Source organism: Microtus ochrogaster, linkage group LG2 (assembly GCF_000317375.1).
Source record: "Microtus ochrogaster isolate Prairie Vole_2 linkage group LG2, MicOch1.0, whole genome shotgun sequence".
NCBI classification, from domain to species: Eukaryota; Metazoa; Chordata; class Mammalia; order Rodentia; family Cricetidae; genus Microtus; species Microtus ochrogaster.
The window spans coordinates 22,966,615-22,985,492 of record NC_022028.1 but is presented as its reverse complement, the minus strand read 5'-3'; the positions used below and the strand labels follow the sequence as shown (position 1 = coordinate 22,985,492).

Genomic DNA, 18,878 nt, shown 5'->3' with positions numbered 1-18,878 from the left:
CCAGGAGAAGGAATCTGACCCCTCTACAGATGGTTGTGAGTCACCATGTGGTTGCTGGGAATTGAACTCAGGACCTTTGGAAGAGCAGGCAATGCTCTTAAGCTCTGAGCCATCTCTCCAGCCCATCCTGCTTCTTCTTAAGTACTTATATCATGAATTGAGTAAAAGCAGGGTTTCCTATCGGGCAAGCAGGGTATTCATGTATTTGTTGATGATCGAATTGTTTTAATACCCACATAACAGCTGATCATTATATAAAGAACACATAATTCATGATGCATAAAGTTCTTTTTTATCTTTCTTAGAAGTCAATGGAAAGGACAGGTAAATGATTTTTAGGCATTTTATAAAATACTAAGATAGGTCTGAGAATTATAGAACGAATAATACTGGGGTTCAAGCTGAAGATCAGAAAAGCAAAGCAGCCAAAACACTAGAGAATTCTTACCCCTATCCTCAGTGTGACTGCAGACTGCAATGCTCTCCACCAAACCTCAGACTGCAGACTGAGCCCTGTGCTCCTGTCTCCTCTCGTTTTATATTCCTCTCTAGTGCTAGGATTAAAGGTGTGCACCACACCATCCAGCCTCTCTGACCAACTAGTGTGGCTGCTGGGATTAAAAGTGTGTGCCACCACTGCCTGGCTTGTATGACTGATTAAAAGTGTGGCTAGCTTTGCATTCTGATCTTCAGTCAAGCTTTATTTATTAAAACACAAATAAAATATCACTATAGAGAAGTTAACTCAGTCAATAGAGTGTTTATACAAAGAACTGAGTTTAAACCACAGAACCTATATAAAAAAAGCTAGGCATGATAGGTTTTGCTTTTAATTTCAGCTCTGGGGAGGTAGGCACAAGCATATCCTGGGGTTCGCTGGCCATTGAGAGACCCTGTCTTTAAAAAGCTAAAGTGGAAAAAAAAAAGCTAAAGTGGTTCTGGGTGGTGGCACATGCCTTCAATCCCAGTACTCAGGAGGCAGAGGCAGGCAAATCTCTGTGAGTTTGAGGCCAGCCTGGTCTACAGAGCGAGTTCAAGATGCCCAGGACTACACAGAGAAACCCTGTCCCCAAAAAACTAAAGAACTCCCCCCCCAATCCAAAGTGTATAGTGCCTAAGAAATGACACTTAAGGTTGTCTTTGGCCTGCACACACATAAAAACACGTTTATACCACACATTCAAAGCATGAAGGAGAGTTGCTGAGGAGATAGCTCAGTAGGTAGAGGGTTTGCTATGCCAATGTGAGAAATGAAATGCTGGGTAGGCTGGCAGCCTTCCAGTAGCTGTGGTACTCAAGCAATACAGAGAGGATCTCAAGAGTCAGTTGGCCAGCTAGATGAGGCAAATACGGGAGCACGGAGTTCAATTGAGGGACCCTGCCTCAATAGATAGGTGGAGGGCAATCAAAGAATACACTCTATCTCTCCATCAATGTCTGTCCTGTCCTTCACAGGCACACATGCTCATGTGCACACTTACCTTTCCACCCTGTCAGTCTATACATGTGAACACCCCACACACACCAGAAAACCCACACAGCACAACTATGAAGAAAGATGAATTGGAATCATTTAAACCCTGTGGTTTATTTAAAAACGGCATACTGTTGATATAGTGGAGATAAGAAGGGTATGAAAAATAAAAAAATTTGGCATCACAGTGTGGATATGAAATGTCCTCCACAGGCTGAGAGTGTTTAGGCATCTGGTCCCTGACTGTGGTCCTGTTTGGGAAGTTGTGAAACTTTGGGAGATGGGGTTGAGTTTTGAAAGCGAGTGACTGGGGGCTGGCCTTGAAGGCTAAACCCATCTGAGTGCTGCTTCTTGGGATGGCCTTAATGCCACATTCTTCATAGCCCTTCAGAAGTTGTAGTCTCAAATGATGTTCTTACCTTCAGTTGTGTCTCTCAGGTTTTTGCCAATGACCAGAAAGCCTGGTATGAGAGTGATGAACAGATAGTTTAGCACAAGGCTTCTATTCACGCTGCTGCAGGTGGGCTGCACATTTATTTCAAAGGACGCAGAAAGAAAAGATGAAATACTCTTTAGCTAGTTGGCCAAGAGCAAACCAGCTTACCAAAGAAGTGCATTTTCTTATAGTCGAGGCCTAAGGAGTTTTCCCAAGACGTCTCCCTAGGAGGATTTTGTGACACATAGACTATAACACTGCAACAACTCCCTAAAATGTTCTAGAAGCAGTGAGGGACAAGTTACTATGCTTGCAGCTTAAGTGCATACACTAGTGACGTGGAAACCAGGCTGGACAGTCAAGAAGGGCTAGGGTCACAAATGGCATCTTGACATCACATTCTCAGTGACATTTTCAAAGAATTTCTTTTGAAATTAAAATAACTCGATTTTTATAGCTATAAGCACTATTTGTTGTAGTTTTTTGTTTTGTTTTGTTTGTTTTTTGAGACACAATTTCTTTGTGTATCTTTGGCTGTCCTGGAACTAGCTCTTGTAGAACAGGCTGGCCTTGAACTCACAAAGATCTGCCTGCCTCTGCTTTCCAAGTGCACCTGGCTTATAAGCACTAATTTAAAGCAACTTTATATATATTCTAATTTTATATGTGCACTCATAGATGCTCAGAGAACTTTCTTTAATTGGTGTATGGTAGTAGGCAAAAGGGAAGAATAGGAGATACTTATGAAATTCAGACCAGTTATGATAAAAGATTGAACTACGGAGATATTTTGTACCTTTATAGATCCCCTTCCTTTTGTTTAAAAAATTCATTGGCCGGGCGGTGGTGGCGCACGCCTTTAATCCCAGCACTCGGGAGGCAGAGGCAGGCGGATCTCTGTGAGTTCGAGACCAGCCTGGTCCACAGAGCTAGTTCCAGGACAGGCTCCAAAGCTGCAGAGAAACTCCGTCTCGAAAAACCAAAAAAAAAAAAGAAAAACCAAAAAAAAAATTATTGTTTTTTGTTTCCTGATTTTGATATTTCGTATTTTATATCTTACATGTTAGTATGCTTACAAGGTGCCAGAGCAAAGGTCGAATTGCCATAAGGACTTCTTTTGCTCCTTAAAATGATTTATTCAGAATAATAAATGGCACTGTAGCGTATTTAGTTAAAATAATTCATTGTTAGCTGGGAAATAGTGGTGCACATCTTTAATCCCAGCACTTAGAAGGCAGAGATAGGCAGACCTATGTGAGTTTGGTGCCAACCTGGTCTACAGAGCAAGTTCCAGGATAGCCACAGCTACACAGAGAAACCTTGTCTCAAAAAAATTCATTGTTGAGTACGGTGATGCATACCTTTAATCTCAGCATTCAAGAGACAGGACAGATGATCTCTGAATTTGAGGCCAGCTTGGTCTAGGGAGTTCCAGGCTAGCCAAGGCTATGCAGTTAGATCATGTCTCAAAAAAACAAAAGAAAACAATAACACCAACACCAAAAAAAAAAAAAACCCAACTCATGACTTATAGGATATTTTTTATAAAAGGCCATGTTATGTTTTTTAAATAACTGTCAATTCTGAGAGAAGTTATCTGTATAGTTACTTGACCAAGGGTAAGACTTAACTGACTAAGAATTAAGACCAGGTATTTAGTAATTTTAGCTACTTTTTAGAGGCTTAGACTGGCTGTTTTTTGGGGGCGGTAAGAATTGATTGTATTTTTTATATAAAGGTGACTTAATCTTCTGACGTGGACCAGCATAATATCTTGAATGTACTCTATAGATAATTAGTTAAATATGTTTAACTCACAAGTATCCCTATTATTGCACTTAACATATTAACTTCTTCAAGGGAACAAAATTCTTTGAGAGCAGAGAAGAGAAGAGAGCTAAGGGACCCTTCCTTATCTGTCCGTCTATCTATTTATTTATGTTTTATACCTCAATCAAAGTTTCCTTTCCTTCCCTTCTTCCCAGCCCTCCCCCATCCATTTCTCCTCCACTTTCTCTCCCTCCACTGGGAGCTCTTGTAAACCCAGATTAGTTGATTCTGTAGGTTTTCTTATGTATCCTTGACCCCACTGGTTCCTACAATCCTACCTCCCACACTTCTGTAGGATTCTCCTAGATATACCTAATGTTTGGCTGTGGTCTGCATCTGTTTCCATCAGTTGCTGGATGAAGCCTCTCTGATGACATTTGGGCTGGGCATCAGTTTCTCTGGGTCTGTGGGTAGTAGCATGGTTCTCCTTTACAGCTAATATTTACTTACGAGCTAAGGGACCCTTTTAATGTGATTATTTTCTGATTACAACAGATTGAAGATCTCAAACAGACAAATCATGACTTGGAAGAATATGTTAGGAAACTCTTGGATAGTAAGGAGGTGGTAAGCAGTCAAGTAGACGATTTAACCAACCACAATGAGCATCTTTGTAAAGAACTGATTAAAATCGACCAACTAGCAGAGCAATTAGAAAAAGAGAAAAATTTTGTGGTGGACACTGCTGACAAGGAACTTGAAGAAGCAAAGGTACTAAATTTATCACTGACAGTATTTTAATTGTATTGTGATTACAAATTTAAGTTGGAAAAGTGAAATTTTCATATCATTTGGAAGCTTTTTCGTTTGGTATATTTTAAGTCTATTATAAGGATTAAATTGTATTTTTTCTCACTTTATTTCTTTACAATTTTTTGTTTATATTTTCTCCTAAATTTTATGAGCCTATTATGAAAATTTCAAAGTAGCAAGAATAATCTGTAAATTCAGTATTGCTCTGCTACTTCCTTTATTCTTTGCATATATCTACAAACTCCTTACCCCTTTTTTAAAGGGTCTTGTCCTCTGATCCAGGCTTGAATTGCGGTTTTTCTTGCTCAGTGTTCTGAGGACAGGATTACAGGTGCTATGCCTGCCTCAATTCTTTTATGTTTATTTATTTATTACCAACAATGGTTTATTTTCTATTTTGAATCAAAATGAGAAACTTTTTATCTTGTTAAATTTGTTATCTTTGTTGACTTAAGAGTTTTGGTTCTTGTTTAGGAAGATGTTCTCATATCAAGAGCCATAAACATATCTTCTAAAGTTTACCTTTATATTTTTTAATACTTCTTTGAGGACACTTATCTGTAAGTACTTTCCTGGAAAAGGTTCTTAGGACTACCAGTGAAAGTAGACAGAGTGGCTCGTTTTTAGCTTGTAATAACTTAGTTTCATATGGTTGCTACAGAAGTATTTAAATGGCACTTCAAAGTGGTCTTATGTTTTTAGTATTTCTCAATAACCTTGTCAGTTTACTTTAACCTTTCATGCATGGTTTTAGTGGTTAATTGTATACAGTCTTCATCTTGACTGTGAAAATTGTCAAATTGAAGAGTTTTACTGTCCTTCTTTCTTCATATTAAAAACTAACTATCTCCTTCCCAGACTGAAGAGGAAAAACGATTGGCTGAATTCCAACTCTGAGTGTGCCCTTGGTAGACAGCATCTATTTTAAGGAGTTGTTTAGGGCCTATTGACCATATTGCAGCAGGGAGGAGGTAGGTGTCAGGGTGAATTCTCTGGTATTAAAAGGAAGCACTCCAGCTGGGCTGTGGTGGCACATGCCTTTAATCCCAACATTTGGGAAGTAGAGGCAGGCAGAGGCAGGCGGATCTCTGTGATTTGAGGCCAGTCTGGTCTACTGAGCGAGATCCAAGATTGGCTCCATAGCTACTGAGAAACCCTGCCTCGAAAAATGATAAAAAGGAAAAAAAAAAGGAAGAACTCCAGGAATGGAAAGTATCTGAATTATATAAGCTAGGTTTTGCCTAAAACCAAAAGTACTAATTTCATAGATTGAAATTTTCAGAAAAACATATTTCTAGAAAAAGTGATATTCATATATGATGTGGAATGTCTGTTACACGGAGAATTAGAAAGCTGTCTGAGCTTCTGAGGACGAGGTTGGCTGCTATTGGGAGAGGAGACCTGGAGACCTTAGTAAATTAAGAATAAAAGAGGAATGGTTGCTTAGGATCAGCGCCTTGAAATGAGGAAAGCAACAGCGTTAGTTATGTTGTAGGGCAGAGAGGTGCAAGACCAATTTGGGGTGTGGACACCAAGACATGTTGTCAAAATCTTTGCATTAGGTGGGCACTGTAGGCTTATAATTACCAATGATACATTTCTTGTCTATGTTTTGGGGTAGAACTAGAAATCTATTTGATTGCTGAAAAAGAATTCTTGTGTTCTTACAGTGTTTTGACATATTCTAAATATATAAAAGTGGAGTCTGATAGAATTAAATTTACTGAGAAGGATTTACTTTTGGTTAGTCATATTTTTAAATATTTCTTATGGTTTATTTAACTTTATTTTATGTGCGTTGGTGTGAAGGTGTCAGATCTGCTAGACTGGATTTTCAGACAGTTGTGGGCTGCCATGTAGGTGCTGGGAATTGAACACGGGTCTTCTGGAAAGGCGGTCAGTGCTCACCGCTGAGCCATATCTCCAGCCCCAATATTTTTTTTAAATATTTATTTATTATGTATACAATATTCTGTCTGTGTGTATGCCTGCAGGCCAGAAGAGAGCACCAGACCCCATTACAGATGGTTGTGAGCCACCATGTGGTTGCTGGGAATTGAACTCAGGACCTTTGGAAGAGGAGGCAACACTCTTAACCTCTGAGCCATCTCTCCAGCCCCCAGCTCCAATATTTTTAAATATTCCTAAAGTAACCTCTTCTATGAAACTGTTTTTGAGTATTTACTATTGTGTTTTTTACTGTTATCTAATAAGTTACTCCTGAAACTGAGTGATTTCAAGCAGCAAATTGACTTATATTTCAGGTTAGGGAGTGGTTCTGGTTCAGTTTCTCAGGAAAGTGTTAAAAAGGTGATGGTCACATTGCAGCCATACCCTAACTGATACTAGAACACTGGCTTTTAAGATGGCTTCCAGCAGATGGATTTGGCTGTCAGCAAGCCTTCTGTACAAGGCCCAGTTGTCTACATTCTAGATGACTGTTGCCCTCTGCTCTCTGAGCCAGAGATCCAAGAGTGATAATAAACTAGAACCCTGCAATGTATATTATGAGCCAATGTAAGTTATATCCCAGCATTTCCACCGTCTCTGCTTTTTAAAATGATTCACTAAGTCAGGTATGGTGGCATATACCTATCATCTCAGCACTGGAGAGGCTAAGATAAGAAGATTGTGAACAGGACAGGATTGCATAGAAAGACTGTCTTGAGAAAAAACAAAGAACCCACATTTTAGGGGAGGTCTGTGTCTTCTAAAGCAGGAAGTATTATAATTTGAGCACATATTAAATTTGCAAATTTTGCCTTTGTTTGTCTTCATGTCTTAAGCTACCATTTATACTTCAATACAGCATTTTCCAGGCAGTTGAACATGATTTTCTGTAATGTGAAAAGCAGAATTGGAATTTCACTATTGTTAGTTTTTTATATCATATATGTTATTTTATATTTATGTGTATCTTTTTGAAACCCAGCATTAGTAATGTTAAGGAAAAGTAATGTAAACCGTAACTCACTGAAAAATCTAGCTATTATGCTCAGTGATATCTGCAATTAAACTGAACACACTAAATTATGACTTTAATTAAAAGACATTTTGTAAGATGGCACCAGCGTGTTTAAAATTTAATATAGTCTATATGAGATATTCTTTTTTTTTCTTTTGGTTTTTCAAGACAGGGTTTCTCCATAGCTTTGGAGCCTGCCCAGGAACTAGCTCTTGTAGACTAGGCTGGCCTCGAACTCATAGAGATCCACCTGCCTCTGTCTCCCGAGTGCTGGGATTAAAGTATTGTTACCTTTGTATATGATTCAATCAGCCAAGATAGATGAATCTACTATTTAGAAAGCGTTGTGTAAAACTTAATATTAAGCTTGGAAAATCCTTTTGTAGGTATGCATGTAAGAAGGAGGACCGCTTGTTGGTTCCTGGCCACCCAGCTAGTTTAGACCTGAAATAATCACACAGAAACTGTATTAATTAAATCACTGCTTGGTCCATTAGCTCTAGCTTCTTATTGGCTAACTCTTATATATTAATTTAACTCATTTCTATTAATCTGTGTAGCTCCATGTGGCTGTGGCTTACCAACTAAAGTTCTGGTGGCTCCATGACTTCTCTGACTCCACCCTTCTTTCTCCCAGCATTCAGCCTAGCTTTCTCTGCCTAGTTCTGTTCTTCCCTGCCATAGACTAAAAGCAGTTCTTCATTCATTAACCAATAAAAGCAACACATAGACAGAAGGACCTCCCACACCATATGCATACCCTTTCTAACCTGCTTTTTTTTCTAATTTTATTGATTTTTATTGATCTCTCTACATTTTTCTCTGCTCTCCTCCCTGTTTTTCCCCTCCCCTTCAACTCTCTCCCAAGGTCCCCATGCACCCAATTTACTCAGGAGATCTTGTCTTTTTCTACTTTCTACTTCCTATGTGGATTAGATCTATATAAGTCTCTCTTAGTGTCTTCATTGTTGTCTAAGTTCTCTGGGACTGTGATTTGTGGGCTGGTTTTCTTTGCTTTATGTTTAAAACCACCCATGAGTGAGTACATTTGATAATTGTCTTTCTGGGTTTGGGTTACCTCACTCAAAATGATGTTTTCTAGCTCCATCCATTTTCCTGTAAAATTCAAGCTGTCGTTATTTTTTCCTGCTGTGAAGTACTTCATTGTGTAAATGTACCACATTTTCTTTATCCATTCTTCAGTCAAGGGGCATTTAGGTTGTTTCCAGGTTCTGGCCATGAAAAATAATGCTGCCGTGAACGTAGTTGAGCACATGTCCTTGTGGCACGATTGAGCATCCTTTGGATATATACCCAAAAGTGGTATTACTGGGTCTTGAGGAAGGTTGTTTTCTAATTTTCTGAAAAATCGCCACACTGACTTCCAAAGGGGCTGTACCAACTTGCACTCCCACCAGCAATGCAGGAGTGTTCCGTTTTCCCCACAAACTCTCAAGCATAAGTTGTCATCAGTGCTTTTGATCTTGCCTTGCCCGCTTTTAAAAAATATATATATTTTGAAATTATTTTATTTTATGTGTATATAAATTGTATGAATGTATGTCTATGTATAATGTGTGTTCCTTATGCACTTGGAAGCTAGACGAAGGCATCAGATCCCCTGGAACTGGAGTTACAGATGGTTATGAGTCATCATGTGGGTGCAGGAAATTAAATCCAGGTCCTATAAGAGCAAAACATGCTTTTACATGCTGAGCTATCTCTCCAGCCCTCTGCTTTATTTTTTAGGGTGGGTCTTTTTACACTGTCCTTTCTATTCCATTCTGCCTCAGCAACATTGGCCACTTTACTATTCCTTGGAACTGGGTAGACATTCTTTTGCTCTTGGATATTTGCAGAAAGAGTTTTTTTTTTTTTTCTGGATTATTCACCCAGATTTCCTTGGATCCTCTTCTTTAAACCTTGCTCAAAGAATATCTTTCCATGGAGACTCCCTGATAGCTCTGTTTCAAATTTCAGTCTTGTTTTTCATAAATGCAGTACTCGCAACTCTGCTTTTCTTTGCCAGCATGGTATATACATCTTGTTATTTAACTAATTTTAACTTTAAAAGAAGCATCTGTCGCGGGCGATGGTGGCGCACGCCTTTAATCCCAGCACTCAGGAGGCAGAGGCAGGTGGATCTCTGTGAGTTCGAGGCCAGCCTGGTCTACAAGAGCTAGTTCCAGGACAGGAACCTAAAAGCTACAGAGAAACCCTGTCTCGAAAAAAAAAAAAAAAGCATCTGTCTTAGTCACTTTTGTCTGTCTTATTCTATTACTGTGTAAAGACACCATGACTAAGTCAACTCTTAAAGAACAAAACATTTAATTGGGAGCTTGTTTACAGTTCAGTGGCTTAGTCCTGTCCATTATCATGGTGAGGAGCACGATGCAGGCATAGTACTGGAAAAGTGGTTGAGAGCTACATTTTATGTGCAGAAGGAGAGAAGGGAGACTGACTGGGTATGATATGAGCTTTTGCAACCTCAAAGCTCACCTCCAGTGACACACTTGCTTCAAAAAAACCACATCTCCTAATGTTTTCAAACAGTTCCACTCCCTGGTGACTAAGCATTCAAATATATGAGCCTATAGGTGCTATTCCTTCTCAGGCCACCACAGTCATCTCTCCTAGCTGGAATGTTATGTCCCCAAAGACAGAAATCTTTACCTATTTTGTTCATTTAAAGGAAAAAAAAATCAGTGTCTTAGAATTTAAGTGGTTATTGTGTATTTTTGAGAGCCATATTTGATATATATTTTGACGATTATCTTTTCTTTCCTTTTTTGACTAGATTTAAACTCTTTAGGGCAGAAATTTGTGTTTTATCATATGCATTGTGTTTTGTCATATGCACTGTGTTTTCCAGAATGAATATTTACCACATTGTCAGACATACAATAAAGCATCAGTTAACCAGTTGTTAGGAAGGTGAAAAGCACTGGATTAAAACTTGTTCCTTTGGGACAATTACACTTATTTTTCAGGGCAGGATTATCACTTTTATCACCATAAATGTGATATATATATATATATATGTATGTATTCTAAAAAATTAAGTTTATGGGTATAGCTCAATGGTAGAGTGCTTGTGTAGAAAGGCTCAATCTCTAACACCCTTACCTCTCCGACAAACAAGATTTCAGTTCACCTAGAAAACTATAGTGAAGGAAATAATATTCACCACTGTTAAACTTGTATCTAGGCTCACTTACTCTTCTTCAGTTTATAAGCTATTGGTAATGTTTCATCTGTATCTAGGATGTATGTATATCCATTTTTTGGAGGATGTATCACACTGGATATTGTTTTTACTCAAGAACAAAAATCTTTACACATTTTCATTCTAGGCTTATATCATTTTAGTATCTGCATAGTAGCTGTATTAGTCATTATTCTCTAGAGGAACAGACTCAATAGAATATATCTATATAGAGAAAGGGGGTTTGTTAGAGTGGTTTATGGGCTCTGGTCCAGTTAGTCCATCAATGGCTATCTTTCAATGCAAAGTCCAAGAATCCAGTAGCTCTTCAGTCCATGATGCTGGATGCCTCTGCTGGTCTTCAGTATATGCCAGAATCTTGAAGAAGTAGGAATGAACTTTCCAAGCAGGTATAGAACAAACACTTGCTCTTCCATGTCCTTTATATAGGCTGCCATCTGAAGGTGTGACCAGATTAAAGGTGTATCTCCTCATCTCAAAGGATCTGGATGGGCAGGTCTTCCCACTTCAAATGATTTAATTAAGAAAAATCCCTCACAGGGTTGTCCATCTGCTTGGGTTTTAGTTAATTCCAGGTGTAGTCAAGTTGATAACCAAGAATAGCCATCACAATAGCATAAAATAAGATAATGAAAATTAATGATTCAGAGTTGTACATAAGTTCATGCAACTATAAGTTATGTTAAAAATATTAGAATCCCTCAAATTTTCTAAACTTCATTGTGACTTCTAAAAGAATCTTAAAAGGATAATTAAGAAAAATGGGACAGGGGTTGTATTGAATTTTACTCTTAACTAGTGTTTATGAGACCCTGGATTTGGTTCCTAGCAAAGGAAATTCAAATGTAAAATATAGCACGTGTATCTTGACTCAGAATCATGAGAGAATGCTAATGAATTATAAATGTATGCATTGAAGTTATTTGCTGACTTTTTAGCAAAGGGCTTTATCTGTCATAAAAACAGTCACTGTTTTTAAACATATGACGTAGATGTGTCACATAAATAGCTATAGATGACAGCTGTACTGTAAAACTGAGTATACGTTCAGTGTTATAAATTGATGCGAACAGTATTTTGTGGCTTAGGTGGAAAGAAGGCAGTAAAATAGTTCAGAAGAGAAAGAAGCCTGAATGGGCAGTTTGATAACACTTTATTCCAGTCTTTGTATTGCTTTCCTGTTAAAATTTTCAGAATTATAATTCATGTCAACATTTGATCCAATTAATGGAGAATAATTTGGTACAATACAGTAAGTTAATATTTTATAAAATATTGGGTAAAGGAACCACTTTTTTAATCTGGGTTCTTTTACCATTGAAGGTAGGTAAGCATAAGGACAGGTTACCCTCTGCTTGAAATATTGTCTGTGTGATTTGATTTTTAACTGACTTCCTTTTATTACTTTTTCCAATTAAATCAGTTTAACCATCTTTAGTATAAATAATAGAATTTCTAATTTTTCAGATTGAACTCATTTCCCAGCAAAATAATATAACAGTATTGGAAGATACAATTAAAAGGCTCAAATCTGTAAGTACATTTTCATAAATACAAGGTAAGCAGTCATTTTTACTTAGTAATCTACTAAAAGAATTTAATATATCCTTTAACTCATGCCTCTGAGAACAATGAATGCATTTTTTTTCTAAAGTTCACACCCACTAAGAGGTTTGTGGGTGCCCTCACCTTAGGAGGATGCCTTCCTGCTTCCCTGTTGTCAGTGCTTTGTCCTAGAGCACAGCTTCGCCTTCTTAGTGCAGGGACCTTTAGTACAGTCCTCATGTTGTGCTGACCCCCAGCCGTAACATTGTTCTCGTTGCTACTTCATAACTGTCATCTTGCTGCTCTTATGACTTGTAATGTAAATATCTGTGCTTTCTGATGATCTTAGGCAGCCCCCGTGAGAGTCATTCAGCCCCCAAAGAAATTGTAACCCACAGGTTGAGAACTGCTGACCTAGAGTTGAGAATAACTTTTGGTTGATTTTAGCAAAGAGTTTTTAGCTGTTACTAGGTTTTAAAATGATGACTCCTGAATTTTTAATTTTCAGTATATGAGGTACATTTTTTTATATTTTAAATTTTCTGCCTTTCAGAATATTTTTAAGTTATAAATTGGTAACTAGCACCAGTTGATGTTTTGTTTCTCTAATAATATGAAATGAAAAGTTTTCTGTTTAAACATTTTAATATTTCATTTAAAATACTTAAAACACCATCTGAGACATGTCAACTTTTTCTCAGTATTTATAAAACAAGTATAAAAACACATTTTAAGAGAAGTGTTTCTAAATATATCCATGTGAATGGGAGTTCATGGGAAGCACCTGAATGTGTCGACTGTCAGAACTCATTAGCATATCCATTCATTGAGCGAATATTGAACAAAGGTAGACATTGGAACTACCTTTAAAGTAACATGTAAAGATTTCCAAAGTCAGTCAGTCTGTTTCTAAGATTTGCTTCAGGTATGGATGTTTCTGAAATGCACACACATATACACATATCTCTTTTCTTCTCAAAATGTTTAACTAAAGGTAGTATTTTATTCAAATAAAATACACCAAAATGGTGAAAATTGCTCTTAAAATAGTGTATTACTTTTTAAAAATAATTAATGAATAAATTTTTAGATGTTCTATTTTTAAAAATGCCAAATTTCATATTTTGAAGACTCCTTTGTGTTTTTATTAAGAAAAGTATGCTATAATTTAGCTTGAAATAATTGCTTAATTTTTTTCCTCCTTGAAAGATAATTTTAGAGACTGAAAAAGCACAAAATAAATGTCCTTCTAGACTTGATTCTTTTGTCAAGACTTTAGAAGCAGACAGAGATTATTATAAGACTGAAACACAGAATTTGAGAAAAATGATCAGAAATAGATCTAAAAGTCCAAGACGTCCATCTCCAACTTCCCGGGTAGGTTTTGAGGAAATCTTTTTTATCTTTTAGTTTGTTTGTTAAGTTCTCAATTTTTATTCTTTGATTTATCTTATTTGGAAATAATTTGGTTTTGTGTAAATTATAGTATCAAAGAGGTTGGGAGATAGATCTCTTTGATGGTACAGTGAACAACGAAGTTAGTTCTTTATTCCCAGGATAAGTTGTGGGTGGGAGATAATGAGGCCAGTTTAGTGCAGTTTGATATAATGTTGTGAAAGAAGTAATTTTGTTGTTGTTCACTATTTTCTTTCATTCTGAGGTCATGTTCACTTAAGTAGAGATTGTGCACTGCCATCCGCAGTAGCACTTGGGAGACAGAGGCAGGAGGATCAGGAATTAAAGGCTGGCCCTGGCTTCATAGTGAGTTTAAGGCCAGCTTGGACCACATGAGACTCTGTCTCAAAAAAAAAAAAAAAGAGGAAAAGAAAAGAGGAAGAACTTCAGATATCTTAAATAATAATTTTAGGGTGCAAACTGTGATGTAGAACTTTTGAAGTCAACAACAAGAGACCGTGAAGAACTGAAATGCATGCTGGAAAAATATGAACGTCATTTGGCAGAAATCCAGGGCAATGTCAAGGTTCTTACATCTGAGAGAGACAAGACCTTCCTTCTTTATGAGCAGGTAAGCATGTAAGCACACAGATTGTATTAGTAATAGCAGTCATTTCTAGAGGGTTGCAGTTTTTCCGTAGGTTTTATGACCATAATTTAACATGCCAGTCAAATTACTCTACTACTTGGAAATTACGTTTTTCCCTAAGATATTCCTTTTTCCTTTTCTTTCTTTGTGGTTCTGGGATCAAACCCAGGACTTTGTGCATTCTAGGCAAGTACTCTGGCACTAAGCTACATCTACAGCCCTGTTGTCAAGATAGTCTTAATGAAGGTATCATATTTCCAATATAAGAAGTGTGAACACATCTATGTCACTCTTATATCTCATAAGAGATTATATACATGCATAAAAAGTTTGATTTTTGGAATGAAAAATGGAGACAGGGCTGAAGTTGTGGCTCACTGATGGAGTGCTTGCATAGACCCTAGGCTTTGATCCTTAACACAACACAGAACAATAAAAACAAAACAAAGCAGCGAGAAAAACCACAAAGAGAAACGAGAGTCTCAAATGATAGGATGTCATATGTTCAAGGTAAAACCTTTAGAATTTGGTGGAAGAAAGGTTAAGAAATTCTATCACATCACTTTGGGAACTTCCACATAACTTGTTTAAATTTAGAGGTTAAAATAACTTTGTAATTTAACTTTACTTTCTATTTAAAACTGTATAGCTTTTATTAATAAAATATTTAATCAACAAGAATTAAATCCTATTTATCATAATGTAATTTCTTTGATAAACAACTACAATTTTAAGAAGAAATAGTTACTATATCTAGGGCTCTAGAGTTGCTACTTTAAGACACTGTATAGGTCACAACCCTGTATGCATCACAGATTATGGGAGCATGAAGGTTTTGCAACAGTGAAAAGTGTCTGAATATGCAGCCAAAAAATTAACTCAAAGCCAAACACATTATAGATATGAGGCGTGGACCTACCTATATTATATTGTACGACTTCATTGCAGCCTTGCTTCTTAACACACAGCATGCACACTTTGACCTCCACATACCATCATATAATGCAACACTGATGATGCTTCCTGAAACTGCAGCTCAGATTTGACATTTGTCTGTTGTGAGTTGCAGTGTTTTAACTGCACACAAATTTTCTGCTTCTATAAAAATGTAATGGTTTGATTGGAAAACAAATGCTTTCAATATTTTCCTACTGTCATTCCTTAGCATGTAGTACCAAATTTGTATATTTTTGGATTGTGTTATATTAGAATGATTTTAAAAACTTTTATTTGAAGCTGTGTGTGGTGACACAGGCCTTTAACCCAGCACTTGGGAGTCAGAGGCAGATGGGTCTCTGTGAGTTTGAGGCTAGCCTGGTCTACATAGTTAGTTCTAGACCAGCCTGAGTTAGGTAATGAAACTCTGTCTCAATAAATAAAAAAAAAAAAGAAAGTAAAAATTTCTGTTTGAGTTGTTGACTTAAGTTTCACCAAAAATATTAGTTTTGGTTTGGGATTGAGGCCACTCTAAACATAGTTCTATCATATATATGATATATGAAAAGCATCATTCCAAGCACTGATAATGATAACTGATAAATCAAACCAACTCTGCTAAATACTGAAGATGTTCTGTGTCCTAAAGTATAAAGGTTTAACTATTTATATAGAAATAAACAAGGACCCCCATTTCATTGCTATGCAAATTTGCTTCCATTTAATAAATTATATGTATGCCAAAGAATTATTTTGGAATACATTTACTTCTGGTTTATAATCAGGAAGTATCTGATTGGTACACTTATTTCACATACCTAGATGCATGTCAAATTTTCTCAAGTGAAAAGAAATCATTCTCACACTCTCTGTGGGATAAAAAAGAATTAAAGCAGGCCCTGTTTCCATTAGTATATAGTATAGTTTGGGAGAAAAGAATAGTGTCTTTTATTGGCTTAGTTTTTGTAGATGTGTTTTTGGTTGTGAACTTTGCCTTTAATGATTGAGCCGTTTCTCTAGCTCTGTTTTTGTGACTATAAGCTTTCTCCTTTAGAGTGTATTATAAGAAATAAAAAGAAGAACGCTTTTTTTTAATTCTGGTGATCAAGGAAAATTTGCCAGAATATGTGGTATTTGAGTCCTGAATTACGATAGGGACTTTTATTATTCTGAAAGGGACAAGGAAGATTATCCTGAAGAAGTAGTGTGTGGCAAAGGAAGAAGGCAGGAAATAGCAGAGGTAGATAGACTACTTTAGGTTGGGATAGGCTGAATGTGTCAGTGGAGCAAAGGGCAGTGAAGGCTTGGAAAGTAGATTGAACTGAGGCAGGAGTTTGCACCCTATTCCATAAATGTTCTTCTTTTTTCTTCAGCTTTGAAGACTGTGGGGTCTTTGGCAGCTATTCAGTTCTATCTCAGCCACTGACAATGCATATAGAGTGTATTACAGTAAACTTCATGGACTCTGAAATTTGAATGTTATATTGTTTATCATTATGAAAAATTGTCCTGATTTTATCTCTGATCATTTAAAAATATGAAAAATATTCTTAGCTTATAGATCTACAAAACAAGGAAGGAGGTTGGTTTTAACCTGTGAGTGCTATATAGTTAGTTAACTTTTGACCTTTGATAGTGTCTTAGGGTTTCTATTGCTGTTAAGAGACATCATGATCATGGCAACTCTTATAAAGGAAAACATTTTTAAGCTTTTTATTGATTCTTTGTACATTTCATATCATACATTCCAATCCTATTCATCTCCCCATTCCCTCGCTTCCACCCTCTGACCTTGCAACCTCCCCCTCAATACAAAATTTAAAAGTAAAACCCAAAACCAAAACAAACAAACAAAACAAAACAAAATTTCAGTGTGGAAGCTATAGTGCAGCCCAGTGAGTCACACAGTATACCCAAAGGAAAACATTTAATTGGACTGGCTTAAATTTCAGAGGTTTAGTCCATTATCATCATGGTGGGAAGCATGGTGGTGTACAGAGGCATGGTGCTGGAGAAGGAGCTGAGGGTTCTACATCCTGATCTACAGATAACAGGAAGTGAACTGGGTACCATAGTGAGTGTGACTTGAGCAAAGGAGACCTCAAAACCTGCCACCACTGGGACACACTTCCTTCAACAAGGCCACACACACACCAGCAAAGCCACAACTCCTAATAGTGCCACTCCCTTTGGGGGTCATTGTCTTTCAAACTACTACAGATGGCTCAGTGAACCTGACTAGGATTTACGCGTTTGATTTTTAAGCAGTGGACAATTTATTATTTATTGAAGGCAGGAAACTATAACCAAAGTAGTCTTTCTTGAAAAACAATTTTTATCTTACGGCAAATCTCATAGATCTTCTATATTAGCATAATAATTTTTCCTTCAAGAGAATTAGAGGAAGAAGAAACTGTGGATTCCTTAGAAAAATGTTATCATGGTCCATGCATGAAGCAAAGGTGATATCAGTGGAAATAAATATAGGAACAGATGCCAGATAAACTAAGAAAGATTTGAGAAGATTTGATTTGGGGGAGAAGAAACAAATGGAAACATTTGAAATTTTATCTTAAATGACAGAGAATTGGGGAATAAAAAGAGGAGAAATAAGCTGTTGATGGTTTGAGGGAAAGTTATGGATTTGGTTTAGGAAGGTGGAATATGATGGTAGACATTCAGATAGTAACTGCTACCTAGAACATTTAGAACCGGATTAGGAAGAGAGGCAGGCACTGATTATGCAGCTTTAAAGATCATCTTAGATGTTATTTGAGCCTTCAGAATGAATGAGTTCTATAAATGAGAAGACACTAAATAGAGCAGAAAAGTCAAGATGGAATCTTCAAGAGGCAGGGAAGAACCTTTGAAAGATAAAGAAACCAAGGCCACAAAGGGAGAATGGGGGTCTAGGAAGAAAGATCCTGAACCAGTATGGTTGCTGTCAGAAAATTAAGGGGAATGGGAACTACGAAAAATACATTACAGTTGGCAGGCTTCTTAGCTCAGGTTTTGTAGTGGTGGTGGCTGAGACTGCCTAAAAACAAAAACAAAGAGCCTACAAAGTAAGAAAAGACACAGCATGGTAGATGGGGCAGTAGGATTAGATGACAGGTTGTCAAGCTAATACATGATGAAGGTGATGGGGACTTGCTGGGAACCAGGGTGGGAAGAGCCAGAGGAAGAGGCACTGCTCAAGGTGAGAGGATATAATTATCATTGATTAGGAAGATTTTAGAAAACACTTTAAGAAATGTGGTGAAGGCTAATCTGTAGATGTTGAGAAACTGTATCTTTTTCTGAAACTGGGGACCAGCTGTGTAGATAATGATCAAAACAGAGTCAGGAAGCAAAGTGGATATGAAATCATTTATAGATATGCAACAGATCTGAGGCCTCAGGACTGATTAACAAGTGTTCAGAGATCATGTTGGGCTGTAAGGACTGGTGGAACTTTGTGTCAGGGTAAAAATACCCTAGACAATAGCATATATAAAGATATAGCAAATATAAAGATAAGCACTGTGAAATTTTCATTAGACAAGTATTTCACCTGAGTTGTGCCGAATTCAAATGGAATATACAAAGTCTTTTTTTCTTAGCTACACCCCCACAAATATATACTTATATATTTTATTTTATTTATTTATTTTATTATATTTTATTTTT

General features: G+C 37.0%; 1 protein-coding gene across 1 annotated transcript in view; it reads left to right on the top strand.

Moving 5' to 3' along the window:
• Tsga10 (testis specific 10) overlaps positions 1–18,878 on the top strand; it is a 92,698-nt gene that overhangs the window by 15,581 nt on the left and 58,239 nt on the right. Inside the window, exons 3-6 of the mRNA XM_013351078.2 lie at positions 4,236–4,451; positions 12,152–12,217; positions 13,439–13,606; positions 14,097–14,255. Coding sequence (XP_013206532.1) covers positions 4,236–4,451; positions 12,152–12,217; positions 13,439–13,606; positions 14,097–14,255 — 609 coding nt within the window. The remainder of the gene's footprint in view (positions 1–4,235; positions 4,452–12,151; positions 12,218–13,438; positions 13,607–14,096; positions 14,256–18,878) is intronic.